At 48.6% G+C, this 27,217-nt stretch overlaps 1 protein-coding gene across 2 annotated transcripts in view; it reads left to right on the forward strand.

Annotated features, from left to right (window-relative positions):
- Positions 1 to 26,822, forward strand: part of kif9 (kinesin family member 9) — a 129,065-nt gene extending 102,243 nt beyond the window's left edge. For both annotated transcript variants that reach the window (XM_033020296.1, XM_033020297.1), the window contains 6 exons: positions 1,482 to 1,690; positions 8,863 to 9,042; positions 12,247 to 12,359; positions 13,786 to 13,890; positions 26,540 to 26,693; positions 26,726 to 26,822. In XM_033020296.1, the coding sequence (XP_032876187.1) occupies positions 1,482 to 1,690; positions 8,863 to 9,042; positions 12,247 to 12,359; positions 13,786 to 13,890; positions 26,540 to 26,653 (721 nt within the window). In that variant the 3' untranslated portion in view covers positions 26,654 to 26,693; positions 26,726 to 26,822. The remainder of the gene's footprint in view (positions 1 to 1,481; positions 1,691 to 8,862; positions 9,043 to 12,246; positions 12,360 to 13,785; positions 13,891 to 26,539; positions 26,694 to 26,725) is intronic.
- The last annotated feature ends 395 nt before the right edge of the window (positions 26,823 to 27,217 follow it).

Raw genomic sequence — 27,217 nt, forward strand, 5'->3', positions numbered from 1 at the left:
CTAGGACTAGAGGTCGCAGCCTCAGAATTAAAGTATGTTCCTTCAGGAAGGAGATGAGGAGGAATTTCTTTAGTCAGAGGGTGGTGAATCTGTGGAATTCATTGCGTGGAGGCTGTGGAGGCCAGGTCAGTGGATATTTTTAATGCGGAGACAGTTAGATTCTTGATTGGTGTCGGGGGTTATAGGGAGAAGGCAGGAGAATGGGGTTAGGAGGGAGAGATAGATCAGCCATGATTGAATGGCGTAGATGTGATGGGCCGAATGACCTTATGAAGCAGAGGACATAGGTTTATGGTGAGGGGGGGCGGGAATTTAATGGGAACCTGAAGGGGTAACTTTTTCACACAGGATGGGTGTGTGGAATGAGCTGCCGAGGGAGGAGGTTGAGGCAGGTACTATCGCAACGTTTAAGAAACATTTAGACAGGTACATGGATAGGATAGGTTTCGAGGGATAGGGGCCAAACGCAGGCAGATGGGAATAGTGTTGAAGGGACGATGGCCGATGTGGACAAGTTGGGCCGAAGGGCATGTTTCCACGCTGTAAGGAAAATCTGGGTGCAAAATCCCAAGAAATTACTTCTCTATTCATTACCGGCATTAAAATAGTCACCCTAAATTGTCACCCTAAATTGGCTTGGTTAAATTGTAAATTGTAAATTGTCCCTGGCATGTGTCGGATAGTGTTGGCGTGCGGGGATCGCTGGTCAGCGCGGACTCGGTGGGCCGATGGCCCTGTTTCAGAGCTGTATCTCTAAACTAAACTAATCCAAGTAAGGGCAGAATTTCTGGAGATAAGGGAAGCACAATGGAACGACTTCTCCCGCTGGAATCGCGGGTTTAAGGACATGGAGCCAGGGCCTAACATGGCCCGGCGTGGCTTAAACGGCCTCATGACTTACCATCGCCCGCCGGGGGCTTTAACATCGGAGCCCCAGTTGGCCTCGACACTGCAGTTGGACTGCTGGACCACGGGAGAAGGAACAAAGGGAAGTGATAAAGACTTTACCTTCCATCACAGTGAGGAGATGTTGGAGACTCACTGTGATGGATGTTTATGTTAAGTGTGGGTCTTGGATTGTTTTGTAATGTAAAAAACTGTAGAAATTATATTTCGTTCAAACCTAGGTTTGAATGACAATAAATTGCATTCTATTCTTTCTTCTATTCTTCAAAGCTAAGGAAACATAACAGTCAGCAGGTAGACAAAAATGCTGGAGAAACTCAGCGGGTGAGGCAGCATCTTTGGAGCAAAGGAATAGGCGATGTTTCGGGTCTCGACCTGAAACGTCACCTATTCTTTCGCTCCATAGATGCTGCCTCACCCGCTGAGTTTCTTCAGCATTTTTGTCTACCTTCGATTTTCTTTCCAGCATAATGAACCTTAAACATAATAGTTAGCAGAGAGAGTTTTATACGGCATGAGTTTGTTCTATGCTCTGGTTTTTCTCCTGATTTCTGTTTTTCATTTCCGTGGCTCAGCACTCCTCCAGGAAGGTCGGAGATATTTGACATGTTCAAAGCAGAGAAAGGATCTGAGATTAATCGTATCCTTATTGAGAATAAACGTATTCTCATTGAGAAGAAGGCAAACATGAAGGACTTAACTGATCGCATCAACAACGTCAAGGAAGAGATTGATATTACCAATCGCTCACTCAACATCAAGAAACGGGAGCGACACGTTCAAGGTAACGTCGTAAGGACAACGCGCAGATTCTCCGAGGCACAAACTTAATTGAATTCCACACTCTGTGACGAGCTAGTCCATGGGAAAGGCCCGGATAGAGTGAATGAGTTTCCACTGGTGGGAGAGTCTATCACCAGAGGCCACAGCCTCAGATTAAAGGAACGTTCTTTTATAGACAATAGGTGCAGGAGTAGGCCATTCGGCCCTTCGAGCCAACACCGCCATTCAATGTGATCATGGCTGATCATCCCCAATCAGTACCCCGTTCCTGCCTTCTCCCCATATCCCCTGACTCCGCTATCTTTAAGATCCCTATCTAGCTCTCTCTTGAAAGCATCCAGAGAACCGGCCTCCACCGCCCTCTGAGGCAGAGAATTCCACAGACTCACCACTCTCTGTGAGAAAAAGTGTTTCCTCGTCTCCGTTCTAAATGGCTTACTCCTTATTCTTGAAACTGTGGCCCCTGGTTCTGGACTCCCCCAAGGAGTCCAGAACAAGGAAAGGAGATGAGGAGGAATTTCTTTACACAGTTAAAGCATGGAATAGTCTTCACCCTACCTTAGTTACCCAACCAGATGCAACTAAATTTAAGGTAGCTCTTTTTCTCCAAGAACCCTTTTTTGCTTAAGTCCACCCTCCGCCACCTCCTGTTTAAATTCAATTTGGAATATTTTTGGAGGACCAGGAAACCAAGTAATCTGTGGAATTCATTGCCACAGAGGGTTGTGGACGCCAAGTCACTGGATAATTTTAAGTGTGGGAAAGAACTACAGATGCTGGTTTAAATCGAAGGTAGACACAAAATGCAGGAGTAACTCAGCGGGACAGGCGGCATCTCTGGAGAGAAGGAATGGGTCTTCTTCGAGTCCCTTCTTCAGACTAATGTCAGGGGAGTGGGCGGGACAGATATAGAATGTAGTCGGAGGCAGTAAGACTGGTGGAAGAACTGGGAAGGGGGAGGGGATGGGGAGAGAGGGAAAGCAAGGGCCATTTGAAGTTAGATAAGTCAATATTCATACCGCTGGGGTGTAAGCTGCCCAAGCAAAATATGAGGTGCCGTTCCTCCAATTTGCGCTGGGCCTCACTCTGGACAATGGAGGAGGCCCAGGTCAGATTGGGAATGGGAGGGGGAGTTGAAGTGCTGAACATCCGGTTGCGTCACCCATTCCTTCTCTCCAGAGATGCTACCTGTCCCGCTAAGTTACTCCAGCTTTTTGTTTCTATTGACGGATTCTTGATTAGTACGGGCCAGAGGTTATGGGGAGAAGGAGGAGAATGGGGTTGAGAGGGAAAGATCAACCATGATTGAATGGCGGAGTAGACTTGATGGGTCGAATGGCCTAATTATGCTGCTAGAACTTGTGAACTTAGGGAATGGCAGTGGTATGATTCCACATTCACCCTACACCTCATCACTGACCTGTTGAACCAACTAAAAATTACAATTCTTCATTCTTCTGTTGTACGCACCTTTGCCAATGCCCGCACCATAGTTACCTGAAACACCTGGTAAAACAACTTTGTGGTTTGCACATTCCCTCTGTGGTAATCTGTGTGGAGTTTGCACGTTCCCTCTGTGTGGAGTTTGCACGTTCTCCCTGTGTGGAGTTTGCACGTTCTCCCTGTGTGGAGTTTGCACGTTCTCCCTGTGTGGAGTTTGCACGTTCTCCCTGTGTGGAGTTTGCACGTTCCCTCTGTGTGGAGTTTGCACGTTCTCCCTGTGTGGAGTTTGCACGTTCTCCCTGTGTGGAGTTTGCACGTTCCCTCTGTGTGGAGTTTGCACGTTCTCCCTGTGTGGAGTTTGCACGTTCTCTCTGTGTGGAGTTTGCACGTTCTCCTAGTGTGGAGTTTGCACGTTCTCCCTGTGTGGAGTTTGCACGTTCTCCCTGTGTGGAGTTTGCACGTTCTCTCTGTGTGGAGTTTGCACGTTCTCTCTGTGTGGAGTTTGCACGTTCTCCCTGTGTGGAGTTTGCACGTTCCCTCTGTGTGGAGTTTGCACGTTCTCCCTGTGTGGAGTTTGCACGTTCTCCTAGTGTGGAGTTTGCACGTTCTCCCTGTGTGGAGTTTGCACGTTCTCCCTGTGTGGAGTTTGCACGTTCTCCTAGTGTGGAGTTTGCACGTTCTCTCTGTGTGGAGTTTGCACGTTCTCTCTGTGTGGAGTTTGCACGTTCTCTCTGTGTGGAGTTTGCACGTTCTCCCTGTGTGGAGTTTGCACGTTCTCCCTGTGTGGAGTTTGCACGTTCTCTCTGTGTGGAGTTTGCACGTTCTCTCTGTGTGGAGTTTGCACGTTCTCTCTGTGTGGAGTTTGCACGTTCTCACTTTGTGGAGTTTGCACGTTCTCCCTGTGTGGAGTTTGCACGTTCTCCCTGTGTGGAGTTTGCACGTTCTCACTTTGTGGAGTTTGCACGTTCTCACTGTGTGGAGTTTGCACGTTCTCTCTGTGTGGAGTTTGCACGTTCTCCCTGTGTGGAGTCCTGACCTGAAACATCACCTATCCATGTTCTCCAGGGATGCTGCCTGACCCGCTGAGTTACTCCAGCACTCTGTGCCTTTTTTTTATAAACCAGCGTCTGCCTTTGCTGCTGCCTTCATTTTCATTATTGCTCCATTGCTCCATCTCATTGCCCTAACTTTTTAAAGCTGGATTCAAATATTGTTGAACGGCACGGTGGCACAGCGGTAGAGGTACTGCCTTACAGCGCCAGAGACCTGGGTTCGATCCTGACTATGGGTGCTGTCTGTACAGAGATTGTACATTCTCCCCGTGACCTGCGTGGGTTTTCTCCGGGTGCTCCGGTTTCTCCCCACACTCCAAAGACGTACAGGTTTGTAGGTTAATTGGCTTGGTGTATGTGTAAATTGTCCCTAGCGTGTGTAGTGTAGTGTTAGTGTGTGGGGATCGTGGGCCGGCACGGACTTGATGGGCCGAAGGGCCTGTTTACGTGCCATATCTCTGTAAAGTGCGGCACTGTGGCGCAGCGGTAGACTTGCAGCCTTACAACACTAGAGACCCAGGTTCGATCCTGACTACGGGTGCTGTCTGTACGGAGTTTATACGTTCTCCATGTGACCCACGTGGGTTTTCTCCAGGTGCTTCGGTTTCCTCCCACACTCCAAAGATGTACAGGATTGTAGATTAATTGGCTTCTGTAAAAATTGTAAATTGTCCCTAATGTGTGGGGACTGCTGGGCAGTGCGGGCTCGGTGAGCCGAAGGGCATGTTTCGGCATCCGCTGCTCTAGGTGTCAACTGCTCTACATCGGGTGAGACCAAGCGCAGGCTTGGCGATCACTTCGCCCAACACCTCCGCACAGTTCGCAATAACCAACCCGATCTCCCAGGGGCTCAGCACTTCAACTCCCCCTCCCATTCCGAATCCGACTTTTCTGTCCTGGGCCTCCTCCATGTCCAGAGTGAGTCCCACCGTAAATTGGAGGAGCAGCACCTCATATCCTGCTTGGGTAGTTTACACCCCAGTGGTATGAACATTGACTTCTCCAATTTCAGGTAGTCCTTGCTTTCTCCCTCCTTCCCCTCCCCTTCCCAGCTCTCCCACAGCCCACTGTCTCCGCCTCTTCCTTTTTTCTTCCCCCCCCCCCCCCCCCCCCCCCCCACATCAGCCTGGAGAAGGATCTCGACCCGAAACGTCACCTATTCCTTCGCTCCATAGATGCTGCCTCACCCGCTAAGTTTATTCAGCATTTTTGTCTACCTTCGATTTTTCCAGCATCTGCAATTCTTTCTTAAACAACTCATAGTCTTTGTAGTCTTTACAGGGCCATGAACTCTCCGCAGCCATCCGTAGCAGCGACTGGTGAGGGTTCATGGTCCCGACCACGGATGAACAAAGGAGGAGGACTTACTGAACGTTATAGACAATCGACAATAGGTGCAGGAGTAGCCATTCGGCCCTTCAAGCCAGCACCGCCATTCAATGTGATCATGGCTGATCATCCCCAATCAGTACCCCGCTCCTGCCTTCTCCCCATATCCCCTGACTCCGCTATCTTTAAGAGCCCCATCTAGCTCTCTCTTGAAAATATCCAGAGAACCGGCCTCCACCGAGAATTCCACAGACTCACCACTCTCTGTGAGAAAAAGTGTTTCCTCATCTCTGTTCTAAATGGCTTACCCCTTGTTCTTAAATTGTGGCCCCTGGTTCTGGACTCCCCCAACATCGGGAACATGTTTCCTGCCTCTAGCGTGGCCAAACCCTTAATCTATATTACTAAATCTCTGTTCTTGACCGCTTTTGGCCTTCTGTGCTGCGATTTCCGAGGGAACGCCGCCACCTACGGCCGTTATTTTTGGCCACCTTGCTCAGAGCCCCCCTCCGTCACATGTGTGCCGATGATTTTTCCCGTCGATGAAAAATGACGGAGATATTAATGTTTTTAAATTCCCATTCTCTCTGCTGCCCCTGCTGGAGGGAAAGGGAGGGACTATAAAACCAGGAAGTGGTGTGCCTCAATCAGTCTCTCATCAAGATGGAGCTCTGTCAATTAGTCTCTGTCACTCTGAGCTCTGAATGACACTGAACAAATGTCGTCACACCTGTGAGTAAGTACCCTTAATGTGGTTTGGAAATGAAAATATGGTTAGTTTGAAATAAAAAAGCACTGCCTGCAAATGGTTGTTTGAGGGGTTTGGGTTGAAGTACAAAGGCACTCTCTTTCTCTCTCCCCTCCTCTCACTCCCCACCTCTCTCTCTCCCTATCCCTCTCTCTTTCTCTCTCTCTCCCCCCCATCTCTTTCCCTTTCTCTCTCTCTCTCCCCTCCTCTCTCTCCCCACCTCTCTCCCCATCCCCCCCTTCTCCTCTCCCCTCTCCATCCCCCCCCCTCTTTCTCCTCCCCCCCTCTCTTTCTCCTCTCCCCCCTCTCCTTTCCTCTCTCCCCCTCCTCTCCTCTCCCCCCTCCTCTCCTCTCCCTCCTCCTCTCCCCCCTCCTCTCCTCTCCCCCCTCCTTCCCCCCTCCTCCCTCTCCCCCCTCCTCTCCTCCCCCCTCCTCTCCTCTCCCCCTCCTCTCCTCCCCCCCTCTCCTCTCCTCTCCCCCCCCTCTTCGCTCCTCTCCCCCCCTCTCCCCGTCCTCTCCCCCCCCCTCTCCTCTCCCCCCCCCTCTCCTCTCCCCCCCCTCTCCTCTCCTCTCCCCCCTCCTCTCCCCCCCTCTCTCCCCCCTCCCCTCCCACCCCTCCTCCCCCCCCTCTCCCCCCGCTCTCTCCCCCCCTCTCGCCCCCCCCCGCTCTCGTCCCCCCCCCCCCCTCCCCCCCCTCCGCCCCCCCTCTCTCCTCAGCCCCCTCCCCTCGCGATCCCATCTCTCCGCCCTCCTCTCATCCCCCCCGCTCTTCCCCCCTCGCTCTCCTGTCCCCCCCCTCTCTCCCCCCCCTCGCTCTCACCCCCCCCTCTCTCCCCCCCCCCTCTGGTCCCCTCCCCCCCCCGCCCTCTCGGTCCCCCCCCCTCTCTCCCTCCGCCTCCCTCTCCCCCCCCTCTTCTCCCCCCGCCTCCCTCTCCCCCCGTCCTCCCCCCCCCTCTCTGTATCCCCCCCTCCTCCCCGCCCGTCTCTCCCCCCCTCTCTCCCCCCCCCTCCCCCCCATCTCAGGTCCCCCCCACCGTCTCGTCTCTCTCCCCCCCCCTCTCGTCCCCCCCCTGGCTCCCCCCTCGTCCCCCCCCCTCTCACTCCCCCACCCCCCTCTCCCCCCCCCTTCTCCCCCCCCTCTCCCCCCCCCTCTCTCCCCCCTCTCTCCCTCTCCCTCCCCCTCCCGCCCCCCCTCTCTCCCTCTCTCCCGCCCTCTCTCCCTCCCCTCTCTCCCCCCCTCTCTCCCCCCCTCTTCCCCCCCCTCTCCCCCCCCCACCCCCCCTCCCCTCCTGCTCCCCAACTCCTCCCCACCTCACTCTCACCCTCTCTCGCTACTCCCCCCCTCCTCCCCAACCTTTCCACGTCACCCACCCTTCCTCTTCTCCTCCTCTCCACCCCCTCTCCCTCTTGTCCCTCTCTCTATGTTTCTGTCTCTCTCTCTGTCTCTGCCCCTTCTCTCTCTGCCCTCCCTCTCTACCCCGCCCCCCCCCCCTCCCCCCTCTCTAGATGTGACTGCAAGTTGGGGGCTGTGCGTCAGTAGATAGTGTGGTTATGGGGTAAAAGGAGCAAATTAATAATATTAATATAATATCAAGGGGGTAATTAGCGTGAGTGCGGGGGGGGATGGGATAATTAGTGTGTGTGACGATGCATGCCGCCTCCCCCCCCCCCCCCCCACAACCGCACGTTGGGGGAACAGACCCAACGGGTCTGCACTTGGTCTAGTAATCTTATAAGTTTCAATAAGATATCCTCTCATCCTTCCAAATTCCAGAGTGTACAAGCCCAGCCGCTCCATTCTCTCAGAATATGACAGTCCCGCCATCCCGGGAATTAACCTTGTAAACCTACGCTGCACTCCCTCAATAGCAATGTTATTGTTATTGCCTTCCACCACAGTGAAGAATGTTGATTCCACTGTGGTGGATGTTCATGTTGTATTCTATTGTGTATTGTGCTCTTTTAGATTGTGTGACTGGCTGCATGGTAAGTCAAATTCACCTGTACCTCAATTGGTGGCAATAACTTGAACTTGTCCTTGACTACGGCCTAATAACTGCAAAAAAACATACTCAAATTCTGGAAAAAAGACAACAGTTCCCACAGTGAAGATGTGGATTACTGACATGTCCGAGACACTACATTTAGAAAACATTAGGCTTGTTTTGGCTGGAAAAAGCATATAAATTCTCCAAAACATGGTCTCCTTTCACTGAATTTCTTCAACAACAGAATGTTTGAACACAAATTTAAAACCGATGTTAGGGATGGGTGAGGGGGGGTGGGGGGGGTGGGGGGGTGGGGGGGGTGGGGGGGGGGGGGGTACAGCGGGGCATATCTCCGTCTTTTTTTTCTCATTTCTCTTCTTTCTTCTCGCACATCTTTGGTAGTTTAGGGGTCTTTTCTTCTCTCTTTTTCATTTTTCTTCTTTTTCTTCATTTTTCCTTTTTTCTCTTTTTCTTTTTTGTTTGATGTATTAATGTTAAAAATCAGGCTGTACGAAAATTGATTAACTTTCACGTCGATTGCTTTATTCTTGTACAATTGCTTCTAATAAACTAAATTCAAAACCTGACTTGACCCTTGTGCACATTGTGACAGGCGAGTACAAGAATGAACACGACGAGCCGGTGGTTGACGAGGACGAGTTCAACCTGATCATTCAGCTGAAGGACCTGAAGCGGCAGTACCGCTGCGACTTTAACGCCCTGCGGGACCTGCGGGTGGAGGTGCAGTACTGCCAGAGGCTGGTGGATCAGTGCAGGCTGCGGCTGCTCACCGGTAAGCTCGACGCGTGCTCCCATTCAGCCGCGGGACCCACATTACGCCGGCAAAACAAAACCAAGCTTCATTCGTCAACAAGGGATGATGACATCCACTGCATTAGCTGAGGAAGCAACTGCAGATGCTGCTTTGCACCGAAGATAGACACAGAATGTTGGGGTAACCAGGGGCCACAGTTTAAGAATAAGGGGTAAGCCATTTAGAATGGAGACGAGGAAACACTTTTTCTCACAGAGAGTGGTGAGTCTGTGGAATTCTCTGCCTCAGAGGGCGGTGGAGGCAGGTTCACTGGATGCTTTCAAGAGAGAGCTGGATAGGGCTCTTAAAAATAGCAGAGTCGGGGGATATGGGGTACTGATTGGGGATGATCAGCCACATTGAATGGCGGTGCTGGCTCGAAGGGCCAAATGGCCTCCTCCTGCACCTATTGTCTATTGTCTATTGGCAACAAGGGATGACATCCACTGCATTAGCTGAGGAAGCAACCGCAGATGCTGGTTTACACCGAAGATAGACACAGAATGCTGGAGTAACTCAGCGGGACAGGCAGCATCTCTGGAGAGAAGGAATGGGGGACGTTTCGTGGCAAGACGAAGAAGGATCTCGACCTGAAACATCACCCATTCCTTCGATCCAGAGATGCTGCCTGTCTCGCTGAGTTACTCCAGCATTCTGTGTCTATCTTCACTACATTAGTTTAGTTTAGTTAATTGTCACGCTAGCCAGCCAGCGGAAAGAAAATACATGATTACAGTCAAGCCGTTCACAGTGTACAGTTGTATGATAAAGAGAATAACGATCAAAGGCAGTCCAAGGGTCTTCAATGAGGTAGATAGAGCTCTAGGGGCTAGTGGAATCAAGGGATGTGGGAAGAAGGCAGGAACGGGGTACTGATTGGGGATAATCAGCCATGATCACAATGAATGGCGGTGCTTGCTCGAAGGGCCGAATGGCCTCCTCCTGCACCTATTTTCTATGTTTCCATGAGGTAGACAGCAGTTCAGGACCACTCTCTAGTTGTGGTAGGATGGTTCAGTTGCCTAATTACATCTGGGAAGAAACTGTTCCTGAATCCGGAGGCGTGTGGTTTCACACTTCTACACCTTTTTCCCGATGGGAGAGGGGGGAAGGAGGGAGTAGCCAATAGAGCATGGGAACAGGCCCTTCAGCCCACAATGTCCATGTCAGATATAATGCCAGATTAGTCTGAAGAAGGGTCATGTCCTGAAAAGTCACCTACTCCTTCTCTCCAGAGATGCTGCCTGTCCCGCTGAGTTACTCCAGCATTTTGTGCCTATCATAATGCCAGATTAAACTAATCCACTCTGCATGCAGAGGGAAAGATTTAATTGGGAGCTGAGGGGTAACTTGGTTACACAAAGGGTGGTGGGTGTATGCAACAAGCTGCCAGTTGAGGCAAGGGACTATCACAACGCTTAATAGACATGTGAACAGGTACATGGATAGGATAGGTTTAGAGAGATATGGGCCAAACATAAGTAGGTGGGACAAGTGTAGATGGGGCATGTTGGTCGGTGCGGGCAAGTTGGGCCGAAGGGCCTGTCTCCATGCTTCCTTCCCAAACATGCTCCTCTGCGACCATTATTCTCCCTAATCCTGGTTTGGCTTGGAAGGAAAATCCTCATGCATGTTTCCTCATGAAGATTATTGGAGAAATAGACAATAGGTGCAGGAGTAGGCCATTCGGCCCTTCGAGCCAGCACTGCCATTCAATGTGATCATGGCTGATCATCCACAATCAGTACCCCGTTCCTGCCTTCTCCCCATATCCCCTGACTCCGCTATCTTTAAGAGCCCGATCTAGCTCTCTCTTGAAAGCACCCAGAGAACCGGCCTCCACCTCCCTCTGAGGCAGAGAATTCCACAGACTCACCACTCTCTGTGAGAAAAAGTGTTTCCTTGTCTCCGTTCTAAATGGCTTGCCCCTTATTCTTAAACTGTAGCCCCTGGTTCTGGACTCCCCCAACATCGGGAACATGTTTCCTGCCTCTAGCGTGTGCAAACCCTTAATAATCTTATATATTTCAATAAGCGCACTAGACTCTTCGTGTCTTCTGTATTGGGAAAAAGCATTCCAGATCAAGAGTTATCCTGAGGTGGACAAAAATGCTGGAGAAACTCAGCGGGTGAGGCAGCATCTATGGAGCGAAGGGATAGGTGACGTTTCGGGTCGTGGCTCTTCCTCAGACTGATGTGGGGGTGGGCAGGAAGAAGAAAGGAAGAGACAGAGACAGTAGGAAAGCTGGGAAGGGGAGGGGAAGGTGGGGGAAAGCAAGGACTACCTGAAATTGGAGAAGTCAATGTTCATACCACTGAGGTGCTGCTCCTCCAATTTACGATGGTGCTCACTCTGGCCATGGAGGAGGCCCAGGACAGAAAGGTCAGATTGGGAATGGGAGGGGGAGTTGAAGTGCTGAGCCACCAGGAGATCAGGTTGGTTATTGCGAACTGTGCGGAGGTGTTGGGCGAAGCGATCGCCAAGCCTACGCTTGGTCTCACCGATGTAGAGCAGCTGACACCTAGAGCAGCGGATGCAATAGATGAGGTTGGAGGAGGTGCAGGTGAACCTCTGCCTCACCTGGAAAGACTGCTTGGATGGAGTCAAGGGGGGAGATAAAGTGACAAGTGTAGCATTTCCTGCGGTTGCAAGGGAAAGTACCAGAGAGGTAGTGGTTTGGGAAGGAAGGGATGAATTGACCAGGGAGTTACGGAGGGAGCGGTCTCTGCGGAAAGCCGAAAGGGGAGATGTGGTCAGTGATGGGATCCCGTTGGAGGTTGCGAAAATGTCGGAGGATTATCTGTTAAATCTGTTACGAGTCATCCTGAAGTAAATGCACATGGTGATCAGTTCTGTTCACAGATAAAGTGTTTCAACATATAGCACAGTGGAGCAAAAGCACAAGGAATGTGTAGAAAGGAACTGCAGATGCTGGTAAATAAACACAAAGTGCTGGAGTATCTCGATTGGTCAGGCAAAGGGTCACCAGAGATGCTGCCTGGCCCGTTGAGTTACTCCAGAAACTTGTGTCTATCTAAAGCACAAGGAACCCCAGCAAGTTGTCAAAAAAGATTGAAAGAAGAAATGAAAGGAGAAAGAGGAGAATACATTAAAAAAATGTAATTAAAAAAAATTAAAGAAATATTCAAAATTTCAATCTTGATTTATTTTTTTCCATACAGAGTTTGAAATTTGGTACAATGAATCCTTCCTGACTGCTGACGATACTCAGCAAGTTCCACAAGGGGACAGCATCCGAAGAGGGCTGGTCCCCTTCTCCAGAATGACAGCGTTGGTAAGTTTCCCAGGACTCACAGTGGCGCAGCGGTAGAGTTGCTGCCTCACAGCGCCAGAGACACGGGTTTGACATCAGTACGGAGTTTGTATGTTCTCCCTGTGACCACGTGGGTTTTCTCCGGGTGCTCCAGCCCGGGCGGGCCTGCAGGTTCATAAGGTCATAAGTGATAGAAACATAGAAACATGGAACATAGGTGTACAATTTTGGTCGCCCAATTATAGGAAGGATGTCAACAAAATAGAGAGAGTACAGATTTACTAGAATGTTGCCTGGGTTTCAGCAACTAAGTTACAGAGAAAGGTTGAACAAATTAGGTCTTTATTCTTTGGAGCGCAGAAGGTTAAGGGGGGACTTGATAGAGGTCTTTAAAATGATGAGAGGGATAGACAGAGTTGACGTGGACAAGCTTTTTCCATTGAGAGTAGGGAAGATTCAAACAAGAGGACATGACTTCAGAATTAAGGGACAGAAGTTTAGGGGTAACATGAGGGGGAACTTCTTTACTCAGAGAGTGGTAGCTGTGTGGAATGAGCTTCCAGTGGAAGTGGTGGAGGCAGGTTCGATTTTATCATTTAAAAATAAATTGGATAGTTAGATGGCCTGTTTCCGTGCTGTAATTGTTATATGATTATATGGTTATATGATAGGAGTAGAATTATGCCATTCGCCCCATTAAGTCTACTCTACCATTCAATCATGGCTGATCTATCTCTTTCTCCTAACTCCATTCTCCTGCCTTAGTCATAGAGTGATACTGTGTGGAAACAGGCCCTTCGGCCCAACTCGCCCACACCGGCCAACAATGTCCGAGCTACACTCGTCCCACTTGCCTGCGCTTGTTCCATATCCCTCCAAACCTGTCCTATCCATGTACCTGTCCAACTGTTTCTTAAACGTTGGGATATTCCCAGCCTCAACTACCTCCTCTGGCAGCTCGTTCCATACACCCACCACCTTCTCCCCATAACCTCTGACACCTATACTAATCAAGGTTGATTTGCTTCGGTAAATTGTCCCTAGTGTGCAGGATAGAACTAGTGTACGGGGTGACAATAGACAGTAGATAATTGGTGCAGGAGTAGGCCATTCGGGCCTTCGAGCCAGCACCGCTATTCAGTGATCATGGCAGATCATCCCCAATCAGTACCCCGTTCCTGCCTTCTCCCCCATATCCCCGGCATGTCTATGGAGTGTGGGAGGAAACGGAAGACCCCGGAGAAAACCCACGCAGGTCACGGGGAGAACCCGTGTACATGAGACAGCACCCGTAGTCAGGATGGAACCCGGGACTCTGGCGCCGTGAGGCAGCGACTCTACCTCAGCGCCGCCCTCATCCCTCATCAAAATTAATCGCTGTCGAGAATGCTGGTGGGACAGCAGGTCTACCAACCACTGACATGTCCTCTGCATCACATTCATTCAGGAAGAAGATGACAAGGAGAAGTTCCAACGCCTACAGCAGGAGATCCTGATGGAGTGCCCAGAATCAGTGTCGTTTTACAGAGCCCGGATGAAGCTGCAACAGCGGGTAGGTGAAAGGGTGGATCGTCCACGGCAGCTGATTCACACTGGCAACCACTCATTGTACTGGCTGAGGGAAGTGAGGCAGTATGGCCCTCGGTATGGTTTGCTACTTTATTTCCCACCTGTACTGAGGTGCAGTGAAATTCATCTTTTGTCTGCAATTCACTGCAAGTATCACTATACATTAGGTAGACACAAAATGCTGGAGAAGCTCAGCGGGTGAGGCAGCATCGATGGAGAGAAGGAATTGGCAACGTTTCGGGTCGAGACTCTTCTTCAGACTGATGTCAAGGGGAGGGGGCAGAACAAAGATAGAATGTAGACGGAGACTGTAAGACTGGTGGGAGAACTGGGAAGGGGGAGGAGATGGAGGGGGAAAGCAAGGGTTACGAAGTTAGAGAGGTCAATGTTCATACCGCTGGGGTGTAAGCTGTCCAAGTGAAATATGAGGTGCTGCTCCTCCAATTTGCGATGGGCCTCACTCTGACAATGGAGGAGGCCCAGGACAGAAAGGTCAGTGTGGGAATGGGAGGGGGAGTTGAAGTGCTGAGCCACCGGGAGATCAGCTTGGTTAATGCGGACTGAGCGGAGGTGTTCATTGAAACGATCGCCGAGCCTGCGCTTGGTCTCGCCGATGTAGATAAGTTGACACCTGGAGCAGCGGATGTGGTAGATGAGGTTGGAGGAGGTGCAAGTGAACCTCTGCCTCACCTGGAAAGACTGTTTGAGTCCTTGGATGGAATCGAGGTGGGAGGTAAAGGGACAGGTGTTGCATCTTCTGCGGTTGCAGGGGAGGTACCTGGGGAGGGGGTGGTTTGGGTGGAAAGGGATGAGTTGACCAGGGATTACGGAGGGAAAGGCCTCTGCGGAAAGCAGAAGGGGGTGGAGATGGGAAGATGTGGTCAGTAGTGGGATCCCGTTGGATATACATAAGTATACATAGATAACTATATACAAGTACTTAGATAAGCATCTGAGATCCAAGGTTTCAAGGTCAGTTTATTGTCACATGTGCCAATTAAGGTACAGTGAAATTTGAGTTGTCTTACAGCCATACTAAGTGAAAAGCAACAAGACGCACACCCACATAAAAGTTAATATAAACATCCACCACAGTGGATTCCACATTCCTCACTGTGATGGAAGGCAATAAAGTTCCATCTTCTTCCTCGTGTTCTCCCGCAGTCGGGGACGTCAAACCATCCGCAGTCAGGGGCGATCAAAGCCCCCGCAGCCGATGATCGAAGCCCGCGTCGGGGTGCTCGAAACACCCACGTCGGGGCGGTTGAAACACTCTCCGCGGCACGGAGCTCCCGAGTCGGCCTCCTCTTACTAGAGACCCTGGGCTTCACAATGTCAAAGTCCACAGGCCCCGCGGTTGGAGCTTCGATCCCCGGCAAAGGGATCACAAGCTCCGCGATGTTAAAGTCCCGCAGACTCCCGTGGATTGGAGCGCCCGTCAGTCTCCACGAAAGGCCGCCAACTCCACGATGTTAGGCCGCAGTGGGGACGGAGATACGATGCGGGAAAAAATCGCATCTCCGTCAAGGTAAGAGATTGGAAAAAAAAGTTTCCCCCAACTCTTCCCCCCCCCCCCACACATAAAACAAAGCAGGGAACACTAAAACATACTTTTTAACACATACTAAAAATAACAAAGAAGAGGAAAGGTCCCACAGACTTTTTTTTATTGTTTTTTACTACAATAAAACAAACCAGAACCCACCACCATAATATAATACAAATAAATATACTTCATAAACTGTGTTACAATCCTTATTGAGGATACATTTAACACCCTGCGGTGCCCAGCGGTCACGGAACTCCCTCAGGGTGCCCGTAGACAGTGCATATTCCCTTTCTAACCGCACCCGGGCACGGACGTATCCCCGGAAAAGGGGGCAGGCAGTCGGCTCGGGCAGAGCCCTCCACTGCCTGGTGCCTTGACTCGCGGATGGCCAGCTTGGCCAGGCCCAGGAGCAACCCAACCAGGACATCTTCAGCCCTGCCCACTCCCCTATGCACAGGTGGTCTGAAGATGAGGATGTTGGGTGTGAAGTGCAGCCAGAAGGCAAAGGAGCAGCCCCTTTAGGTATTCAATCAGTGGCTGCAGCCTCACGCACTCCGTGTACACGTGGTACACAGACTCTTCCAGCCCGCAACTGTGGCGGGTGGCTGGCGAGTCTGTGAACCGCGAGAGAAACAGGTTGCAGGGAACACCTCGGTGCAATACCCTCCACCCCAAGTCCCCAATATAGAGGGGTAGAATCCCTGCGTAGAGGGACCCCCACCGGGGGCCCCCTCGCGACCAGAAGGCAACACCCACCGCCACTTGGTGTCTGGACGGTGTACCAGGGTGAGGAAGTGCAGGATGTGGAGGAGGAGCCCGTACAGGACACGCCTCCCTGCGTCTCGGAGGGAGGTGAAGGGTGTCGAGGAAAGGCAGCTCAAGTTGTGTGGGACCGGCTCCCAACACACAGACTGTTGGTGAGGCAGGCACTGCTGGTGGCTCCACCCGGTGGTTCGAGTAGAAGTGTACACTGAGGCAGTGACTTATTAATTCTGCATGCAACACATGCAGCCAAAACAGACACACTTTAAAGTTTATGTCATAGGAGCAGACGTAGGCCATTCGGCCCATCGATTCTAAACCGCCATTCAATCATAACCATATAACCATATAACAATTACAGCACGGAAACAGGCCATCTCGGCCCTACAAGTCCGTGCCGAACAACTTTTTTCCCTTAGTCCCACCTGCCTGCACTCATACCATAACCCTCCATTCCCTTCTCATCCATATGCCTATCCAATTTATTTTTAAATGATACCAACGAACCTGCCTCCACCACTTCCACTGGAAGCTCATTCCACACCGCTACCACTCTCTGAGTAAAGAAGTTCCCCCTCATGTTACCCCTAAACTTCTGTCCCTTAATTCTGAAGTCATGTCCTCTTGTTTGAATCTTCCCTATTCTCAAAGGGAAAAGCTTGATCACATCAACTCTGTCTATCCCTCTCATCATTTTAAAGACCTCTATCGTCCCCCCTTAACCTTCTGCGCTCCAGAGAATAAAGACCTAACTTATTCAACCTATCTCTGTAACTTAGTTGTTGAAACCCAGGCAACATTCTAGTAAATCTCCTCTGTACTCTCTCTATTTTGTTGACATCCTTCCTATAATTGGGCGACCAAAATTGTACACCATACTCCAGATTTGGTCTCACCAATGCCTTGTACAATTTTAACATTACATCCCAGCTTCTATACTCAATGCTCTGATTTATAAAGGCTAGCATACCAAAAGCTTTCTTTACCACCATATCTATATGAGATTCCACCTTCAAGGAACTATGCACGGTTATTCCCAGATCCCCCTGATCAACTGTATTCTTCAATTCCCTACCATTTATCATGTATGTCCTATTTTGATTTGTCCTGCCAAGGTGTAACACCTCACATTTATCAGCATTAAACTCCATCTGCCATCTTTCAGCCCATTTTTCCAAATGGCCTAAATCACTCTGTAGACTTTGGAAATCCTCTTCATTATCCACAACACCCCCTATCTTGGTATCATCTGCATACTTACTAATCCAATTTACCACCCCTTCATCCAGATCATTGATGTACATGACAAACAACAAAGGACCCAACACAGATCCCTGAGGCACCCCACTAGTCACCTGCCTCCAACCCGACAAACAGCCATCCACCATTACCCTCTGGCTTCTCCCATTCAGCCACTGCTGAATCCATCTTGCTATTCCTGCATTTATACCCAACAGTTTAACCTTCTTAACCAACCTTCCATGAGGAACCTTGTCAAAGGCCTTACTAAAGTCCATATGGACAACATCCACTGCTTTACCCTCGTCAATTTCCCTAGTAACCTCTTCAAAAAATTCATGAAGATTAGTCAAACATGACCTTCCAGGCACAAATCCATGTTGACTGTTCCTAATCAGACCCTGTTTATCCAGATGCTTATATATATTATCTCTAAGTATCTTTTCCATTAATTTGCCCACCACTGAAGTCAAACTAACAGGTCTATAATTGCTAGGTTTACTCTTAGAACCCTTTTTAAACAATGGAACAACATGCGCAGTACGCCAATCCTCGGGGACTATTCCCGTTTCTAATGACATTTGAAATATTTCTGTCATAGCCCCGGCTATTTCTACACTAACTTCCCTCAATGTCCTAGGGAATATCCTGTCAGGACCTGGAGACTTATCCACTTTTATATTTTTCAAAAGTGTCAGTACTTCTTTTACTTTGAAACTCATAGTATCCTTAACTACTCTACTCGTTTCCCTTACCTCACATAATTCAATATCCTTCTCCTTGGTGAATACCGAAGAAAAGAAATTGTTCAATATCTCCCCCATCTCTTTTGGCTCTGCAGATAGCTGCCCACTCTGTTTCTCCAATGGACCAATTTTATCCCTCGTTATCCTTTTGCTATTAATATAGCTGTAGAAACCCTTTGGATTTACTTTCACCTTACTTGCCAAAGCAACCTCATATCTTCTTTTAGCTTTTCTAATTTCTTTCTTAAGATTCTTTTTACATTCCTTATACTCCACAAGCACCTCATTTACTTCATGCTGCCTATAATTATTGTAGATCTCCCTCTTTTTCCGAACAAGATGTCCAATTTCCCTTGAAAACCAGGGCTCTTTCCAATTTTTACTGTTTCCTTTCAACCGAACAGGAACATAAAGATTCTGTACTCTTAAAATTTCCCCTTTAAATGTCCACCATTTCTCTTCTACATCTTTCCCATAAAACAAAATGTCCCAGTCCACTCCTTTTAAATCATCTTGCATCTCATCAAAGTTAGCCTTTCTCCAATCAAAAATCTCAACCCTAGGTCCATGGCTGGTCTATCTTTCCCTCTCAACACCATTCTCCCGCCTTCTCCTCATAATCCCCGACATCCTTACTAAGCAAGAATCTGCCAATCTCCACCTTAAAAAGACTTGGCCTCCTCAGCCGCCTGTGGCAATGAATTCCACAGATTCACCACCCTCTGGCTAAAGAAACTCCCCCTCATCTTCCTAAAGGAACGTCCATTTATTCTGAAGCTATTCCCTCTGGTCCAAGACTCTCCCGCTAGTGGAATCATCCTCTCCACATCCACTCTATCCAGGCTTTTCACTATTCGGTGTGTTTCAATGAGGTCTCCCCTCATCCTTCTAAACTTCAGCGAGTACAGGCCCAATGCTGACAAATGCTCATCATATGTTAACCCATTCATTCCTGGGATCATTCTCGTAAATCTCCTCTGGATCCTCTACAGAGCCAGCACATCCTTCCTCAGATATGGGGCACAAACTGTACACGAAAACACCATACAAGTTAAAATGATGTGACTAGTTTGCACATTGGTGATCTTCCATGTGGAGAACATAAGCAAAACTAAGGCCATTTAACAAAGCTAACTACATGAAATACATGGAATCACAAGCGCTGGCTTACAGGGTAAGGCAATTGTTAATATTCAATGGTTTAATGGTATTGGTTTGTTGTATGTATGTGGGTACAATGAAATTCCTTTCAGATCAGTTTAGCTTATTGTCACGTGTACCGAGGTACAGTGAAAAGCTTTTGTTGCGTGCTAACCAGTCAGCGGAAAGACAACACATGATTACAATCGATCCACTTACAGTGTATCTATACATGATGAGGGAATAACGTTTAGTGCAAGGTAAAGTCCAATCAAAGATAGTCCGAGGGTCTCCAATGAGATAGATAGTAGTTCAGGACCGCTCTCTGGTTGTGGTAGGATGGTTCAGTTGCCTGATAACAGCTGGGAAGAAACTGTCCCTGAATCTGGAGGTGTGCGTTTTCACACTTCTATACCTCTTGCCCGATGGGAGAGGGGAGAAGAGGGAGTGGCCAGGGAGGGACACGTCCTTGATGATGCTGCTGGCCTTGCCAAGGCAGCGTGAGGTGTAGATGGAGTCAATGGAAGGGAGGTTGGTTTATGCGATGGTCTGGGCTACGTCCACAATTCGCTGCAATTTCTTGCGGGTCTTGAATGGAGCTGTTCCCGATAAAATGCTTTCTACGGCGCATCTGTAGAAGTTGGTGAGAGTTGTTGGGGACATGTCGAACTTCCTAAGCCTTCTAAGGAAGTAGAGGCATTGGTGTGCTTTCTTGGCTGTTGCTTCAATGTGGGTGGTGCCGGAGATGTTGTTATTGACTGTGTGATGTGATATTGACTCCTAGGTATTTAGGTACTTTGGCAATTCAGTAAAAATCTTACAATATATAAGCACAATCATACTTAAGCACAAGAGTATAGGGATAGTAGTTTGGACTGAGACAGTAAATGAGAGTTGTCACGTTTCCATCAAAGTTATTAATATTGCTGGGCTTTAGCTTGGCTACAAAGCCCCGCTATTCTTGTGGCAGTACAGGGTTGAAATTGTGGACGTTATTATAAATGGGAAAATGAAAATAATGGTATTCTGTGCAGAAGGGCTCCCCATTGGATTGCAACATTGTCGTGGTCGGGGAGCTTGTGTGTCTCAGTGACCACTAGAGCTATACCAGCGGGAGATTCGTCTCCTGTTAGGGTCTCCCATGCTGGACAGGTGGAGGGTAGAGGGGAGACGAAGAGCGATCCACTGGTCCTCCAGGTTGGAGGTTGAGCACAGGGCTAACAACCCTGTCTCGTAAAACAAATATGTTACGGAAATAGCAACTGAAGGAATCAACATTACTGAGTGGAGAACCTTCGTTGCTGCCCTACATGCCAGGAGGCATAATAGGCAGTACGTAAGTAAGTGCAGAAAGGAGCTGCAGATGCTGGTTTAGACTGAAGATAGACACACAGTGCTGGAGTGACTCAGTGGGTCAGGCGGCATTTCTGGAGGTCATCCGCAAGCTTTAATTCAGGAAACCAGCCTGCAAATTCCCTGCTTTGCTTCCGAAGGTACTGATGGAAAGTAAGACTTTTCTACCCCCCAGCAAGCAAAAACTTTCTTACAGGACAATGTAAAGAAAGACAGAGTGGGTGGAGTACCTCGGCGGGTCAGGCAGCATCTCGGGATAGCATGGGTAGGCAACCCCTTCTTCCAGACTGATTGTAGTGGAGGGGAGAAAGCTAGAAGAGAGGTGGGAGTGGGACAAAGCCTGGCGAGTGGAGGAAAGAACTGCAGATGCTGGTCGTCACCAAAGACAGGCACAAAATGCTGGAGTAACTCCGCGGGACAGGCAGCATCTCTGGAGTGAGAGAATGGGTGACGTTTCGGATCGAGTCCCTTCCTCAGACTGATGCTGCCTGTCCCGCTGAGTTGCTCCAGCATTTTGTGTCTACCTTAAGTGTTAGGTGTTTACAGGCAAGGGGAGTTTCTCATTGTCAGATGGTTGGACAAATGCCAGGGATGAAAGGACAAAAGCTGTGAGATAATAGACAATAGGTGCAGGAGTAGGCCATTCAGCCCTTCGAGCCATTCAATGTGATCATAGTTGATCATCCCCAATCAGTACCCCGTTCCTGCCTTCTCCCCTTATCCCCTGACTCCGCTATCTTTAAGAGCCCTATCTAACTCTCTCTTGAAAGTATCCAGAGAACCGGCCTCCACCGCCTTCTGAGGCAGAGAATTCCACACTCACAACTCTGTGTGAGAAAAAGTTTCCTCGTCTCGGTTCTAAATGGCTTACTCCTTAGGTAAGAAGAGGCTGCTCCATTTTACAGAATAATGATTGTTTATATTTCCCTTGTGCTTTATGAGCTTAATTATCATTTCTTTGTTTTCCAACTATGGACAATATTTACATCAAACAAACTTTCCAATGTGATAATGCAGTCTTTAGTTTTTATCCAGAACTCTGTGGCGTAGAGGGCCTGTGTCCCACTTGCCGATTTTATTCGGCGACTGCCGGCGTCATATCAGGGTCGCCAAAAGATTTTGAACATTTCAAAATCCAGCGGCGACAATGAAATGTTGCGACACTTGAAAAAACACCGCGTGTCAATACGCCATCACGCCGCATCACACCGCAATTGTTTCAGTGACCTGATACGTCAATCAATGATGCCGGCAGTCTCCGAAAAAATCACCAAGTGGGACAGACCCTTATATCACATGTTGACCCCAATGTTCAGTGTTTTTAGTTTATTGTCACGTGTACCAAGGTACAGTGAAAAGCTTTTTTGTTGCGTGCTAACCAGTCCTCGGAAAGACTATACACGATTACAATCGAGCCGGCCACAGTGTACAGATACAGAGAATAAAGGGAATAACGTTTAGCACAAGATAACATCCGGTAAAGTCTGTTTAAAGATAGTCCGAGGGTCTCCAATGAGTTAGATGGGAGGTCAGGACGGCTCTCGAAGAGCAGGGAAGAACCTATCCCTGAATCTGGAGGTAGACAAAAATGCTGGAGAAACCCAGCGGGTGAGGCAGCATCTATGGAGCGAAGGAAATAGGCAACGTTTCGGGCCGAAACTCTTCTTCAGACCTGAATCTGGAGGTGTGTGTTCTCACACTTCTGTACCTGAGGGGACAATGGAGAAGAGGGAGTGTCTGGTGTGAGACTTGTCCTTGATTTTGCTGCTGGAATGTGGAATTAAGGAAACGCTGGGAATATTTAAACGTTTTTTTGCAATTAAATTTATTAAGCGAAAACTATTTTCTTTTTTTTTAAATATATTTATTAGAAGCATATACATAACTAAAACAGGATTTGTTTACCAGTTACATATTAACACAGCTTCTGTTTTTTTAAATATTTTTTTTCGAAAGATAGAGCTATAGAGAGAAAAGAAATAAGAGACGAGAAAAAGGAAACTATAAGCTAGTAGAGAGGGGAGGGAGAAAAAAAATAATCTATCTATCTATATTTAAAACTGTGTGTGTGTGTGTGTTTCTGCCTGGCTTGTGGTTGCCAGCCTGTGGGTGCCAGCCTTTGATTCGTTGCTACGCCAACACCAGACCCACAAACGCCCAGATTTTTTCCATTTCGGTAAAGATTTCACTTTTCATTCCAAGTATCCACTCATTAAATTTTGTCGTCTTTATTTACACATTTTTAATAAAATCCTTCTCCCCCCCCCCCCCCCCCCCCCCCCCCCCACTCACTCATTTTGTCGCCTCCTGCTGGCCAGCGACCATAACGGCTGCTGGCGCCCGCCTCTCGCCTCAAAGATGCCATTTAAAAACAGCCGCACTGCTCAGTGTTCGCATCTTCAGTTGGAGGACCACGCACTTGGTCTAGTATATATATAAAAGAGAATACCAATAACACAATTTTGGAGATAGGTCCGTAGATTATAGAGTGTAATTATTCATCCAATCCTGGATTCAAGTTTCAGTCCAGCTTCTGTGTTGGACCAGATTACTCTTTCAGAAAAAAATTAATGGAGACCATATTCGAGCAAATAGTTCTGATTTGTCAATTAAGACAAGTCTAATTTTTTCCAAATGTAAGGTCTCAGACATTTCCATAATCCACATTTTAATTGTGGGGGTTGTTGGGTTTTTCCAAAATGTCAATATTAATTTTTTTCCCAATTATTATACTATAATCTGCCGGAATGTGGAATTAAGGAAACGCTGAGAATATTTAAACGTTTTTTTGCAATTAAATTTACTAAGGGAAAACTATTTTCTAAGGCAGTAGAATCTCTACTATAAATGTGTGTGCAGTGCTGCCAAGCCTATCCCTAGTTTCCCTTTGGAATGTCAAGATACAGTTGTCAGATCTCAACATATAATTAACAAATAATGTATCTGTCCAATCACTTAAATAACAGTAATCTGCAAGGCCACTGGCCTGTAGCCGTGGGAGGAGGCACTGAAAAAGTGCAGTTAACAGAAATATTGTGTGCATGGGCTACGTAGGACCAGGCTCGGTCTTTATTCCTTGCAGCGCAGGAGGCTGAGAGGAGACATGATAGAGGTGTACAAAATCATGAGGAGAATGGATTGGATGAATGCACAGAGTCTTTTAGATAGACACAAATAGCGGGTCAGGCAGCATCTCTGGAGTACGGGAATAGGTGACGTTTCGGGTCGAGACCCTTCCTCAGACGGAGAGTCGGGGAAAGTGAAATAAGAGATACAGACAGAGAGATATAGAACAAATGAATGAGAGATATGCAAAAAAGTAACCACGATAAAGGAAACATGCTATTGTTAGCTGTGGGTGAGGTGCAAACGTGTTACAGACAATGAGACACCTTGGGTGGGGGAGGGATGGAGAGAGAGGGGGGGCTGCAACTTACTTGAAATTAGCAAAATCAATATCAACTCGCTGGGGTGTAATCTGCCCAAGTGAAATATGAGGTGCTGTTCCTCCAATGTGCGTTTGCCCTCACACTGACAATGGAGGAGGCCCAGGACAGAAAGGTCAGTGTGGGAATGGGAAGGGGAATTAAAGTGTTTGGCAACCGGGAGATCAGGTTGGTTCATGCGGGCTGAGCGAAGGTGTTCAGCGAAACGATCGCACAGTCTACGTTTAGTCTCGCCGATGTATAAGAGTCCACATCTTGAACAAGGGATACAGTGGATGAGGTTGGAGGAGGTGCAAGTGAACCTCTGCCTAACCTGAAAGGACTGTCGGGGTCCCTGGGCACAGTCAAGGGAGGAGTCCACTATGTTCTGCTCCTATCACCTAAGAACGTGAACGCATAAATATAAAGGCAAGCCCAAAAATAGTGACATTATGTGCAATGTGACGAATAAAACTGATTGATTGATTAAAATGAAACTTTTGAGGAATATATAAAATACCGTAAATTATTGTATCCTAATAGGACCTTTATACCTGACACAATTTAATGCTTTAATGCTTCTGTGACATCCACTCAGGTCTCCTCTTTAACTCTCACTCTGGTTGCAAGCTTTGTAGCAATTCCTTGAAGGAGCCCTCTACATCTGCACAGGGGGTGTGAGACAAAAGGATTGAAGAGTTAGAGTGGTCACGGTGGTGCAGCGGTAAAGTTGCTGCCTTACAGCAAATGCAGCGCCGGAGACACGGGTTCGATCCCCACTACGGGCGCTGTCTGTACGGAGTTTGTACGCTCTCCCCGTGGCCTGCGTGGGTTTTCTCCGAGATCTTCGGTTTCCTCCCACACTCCAAAGACGTACAGGTTTGTAGGTTAATTGGCTTGGTAAATGTAAAAACTCTCCCTAGTGGGTGTAGGGTAGTGTTAATGCGCGGGGATCGCTGGTCAGTGTGAACTCGGTGAGCCGAAGGGCCTGTTTCCGTGCTGTATCTCTAAACTAGACTAAACTAAACAAGTTGCAAATTGTGCACCCTGAGAAAGGAATGTACGTGGAAATGGAGGGGGAGGATTGAAATAGGTGCGAGTCACAAGTTTATAAGTCACAGGAGCAGAAGTAGGCCATTCGGCCCATCGCGTCAGCCATGATTGAATGGCAGAATAGGCTTGATGGGCCGAATGCCCTCATTCTGCTCTTATAACTCTTGAACATGAACTTATGAGTCTACTCCACCATTCAATCATTGCTAGGTAGGGTACAGGGAAGTGAGGGGGTGGAATATGAGTGGGTTTAGTCAGCTAAAACTGGAGAAAATGTTCATATCGCTGGCTTAGACACAAAATGCTGGAGCAACTCAGCGGGACAGGCAGACGAGGCGGCATCTCTGGAGAGAAGGAATGGGTGACGTTTCGGGTCAAGAGACCCTTCTTCAGACATTCCTTCTCTACCGAGATGCTGCCTGTCCCACTGAGTTACTCAGGCTTTTTGTGGCTACCTTTGGTTTAAACCAGCAGCTGCAGTTCTTTCCTACTCACACCTCTGGGTTGTAAGAGCCTCTTCTTCCGTGTCCATCTTCCACGTTTCAAATATGGACATCGCTGTCATCGTCCGTCCTGACAAGGACACGAGCTTCCGGCGACAATCAGTGGGAGCCGTCACTTGTCGCAATAGATGATGGTGGAAGCAGAATTAGCTCCGGATACTTCCAGTCTCCAGCCCGGCCACGTGGACGCTTCTGCTATGGGGCCGGTTGTAAGATAACCAAGTGGAATATAAAGTGCTGCTCCTCTAGTACGCGTGTGGCCTAACGCTGCCAATGGTGGAGGTCATAAATGGATAGAGGTGAAGGGGGAGAGGAAGTTGATACTCGGAGGATGAGAGGGAATCTTATTGAAACATAAGATTATTAAGGGTTTCAACATGCTAGAGAAGGGAGAGATAGATCGGCCATGATTGAATGGCAGAGTTGATGGGCCGAATGTTCTAATTCTGCTCCTATCACTTATGGACATTAGTTTATGTTTAGAGATACAGCACGGAAACAGGCCATTCGGCCCACCGAGTCTGCACCAAACAGCGATCCCCGTATATGAACACTACCCTACAACACACTAGGGCAAATTTTTACATTTGCCAAGCCAATTAATCTACAAACCTGCACGTCTTTAGAGTGTGGGAGGAAACGGAGGATCTCGGAGAAATCCCACGCAGGTCACGGGGAGAACGTACAAACTCCGTACAGACAGCACCCGTGGTCGGGATGGAACCCGGGTCTCCGGCGCTGCATTCGCTGTAGGGCAGCAAATCTACCGCTGTGCCACCCATGAAGTTATGGAAGTGCTCGGTGCCACAGAACATTGGCCTGTTGTTTCACTCTGTGATTTTTTTTTTCACCTTCCTTTCAGCAAAATTATACTCGAGCCATGAATCAGCCGCAGCCCATAACCATACACAAGAAGCCGGGAATGATCACCCCATCCATCAAAAACAAACCACCCACTAGTCTGCAGTGCAGCTAACTTACCAGTTACCACAAAGGAATGCCAAAAGCAACCCACCAGTGTCATCTTCATGAAGAAAAGTTACTATTTAGTTACAGTTTTGAAAAAGAAACTGAAATGTTAAGGCCAAGCCCTTCCTAGAATAAGTATTGTATAAAGTTAAATAAATCAACTTGGTCAATAGAAAGGCCTTTAACGTGATTTATTTTGACGGGCCTGTCCCACTTAGGCGAGTTCTCAGCGCACGCACTGCCGGCGACCATCAAGTTGCCATCACTCGCCTGAAAAACCGGGAACTGGAACGGCGACTGTCAGAGTGGAACACACACACACACACACGCACGCACGCACGCACACACACACACACACACACACACACAAAGCAAAGGCGGGGGCCAGGGCAAGCGGGGGAACCGCTGTCTAAACAATTCCCACGGTGCAAAGCCCAAGGTGATCCAGACACACACCGCGATGAACAGGAAGGTTGGCGCTGTAATTAAGACGGCTAAAGCACAGTGTACGGTAAGTCCTGTAAAAGAGGGGGGGAGGGAGAAGGGGAGAGAAGGAGTGGAGACAACCTTT

Source organism: Amblyraja radiata, chromosome 4 (assembly GCF_010909765.2).
Source record: "Amblyraja radiata isolate CabotCenter1 chromosome 4, sAmbRad1.1.pri, whole genome shotgun sequence".
NCBI classification, from domain to species: domain Eukaryota; kingdom Metazoa; phylum Chordata; class Chondrichthyes; order Rajiformes; family Rajidae; genus Amblyraja; species Amblyraja radiata.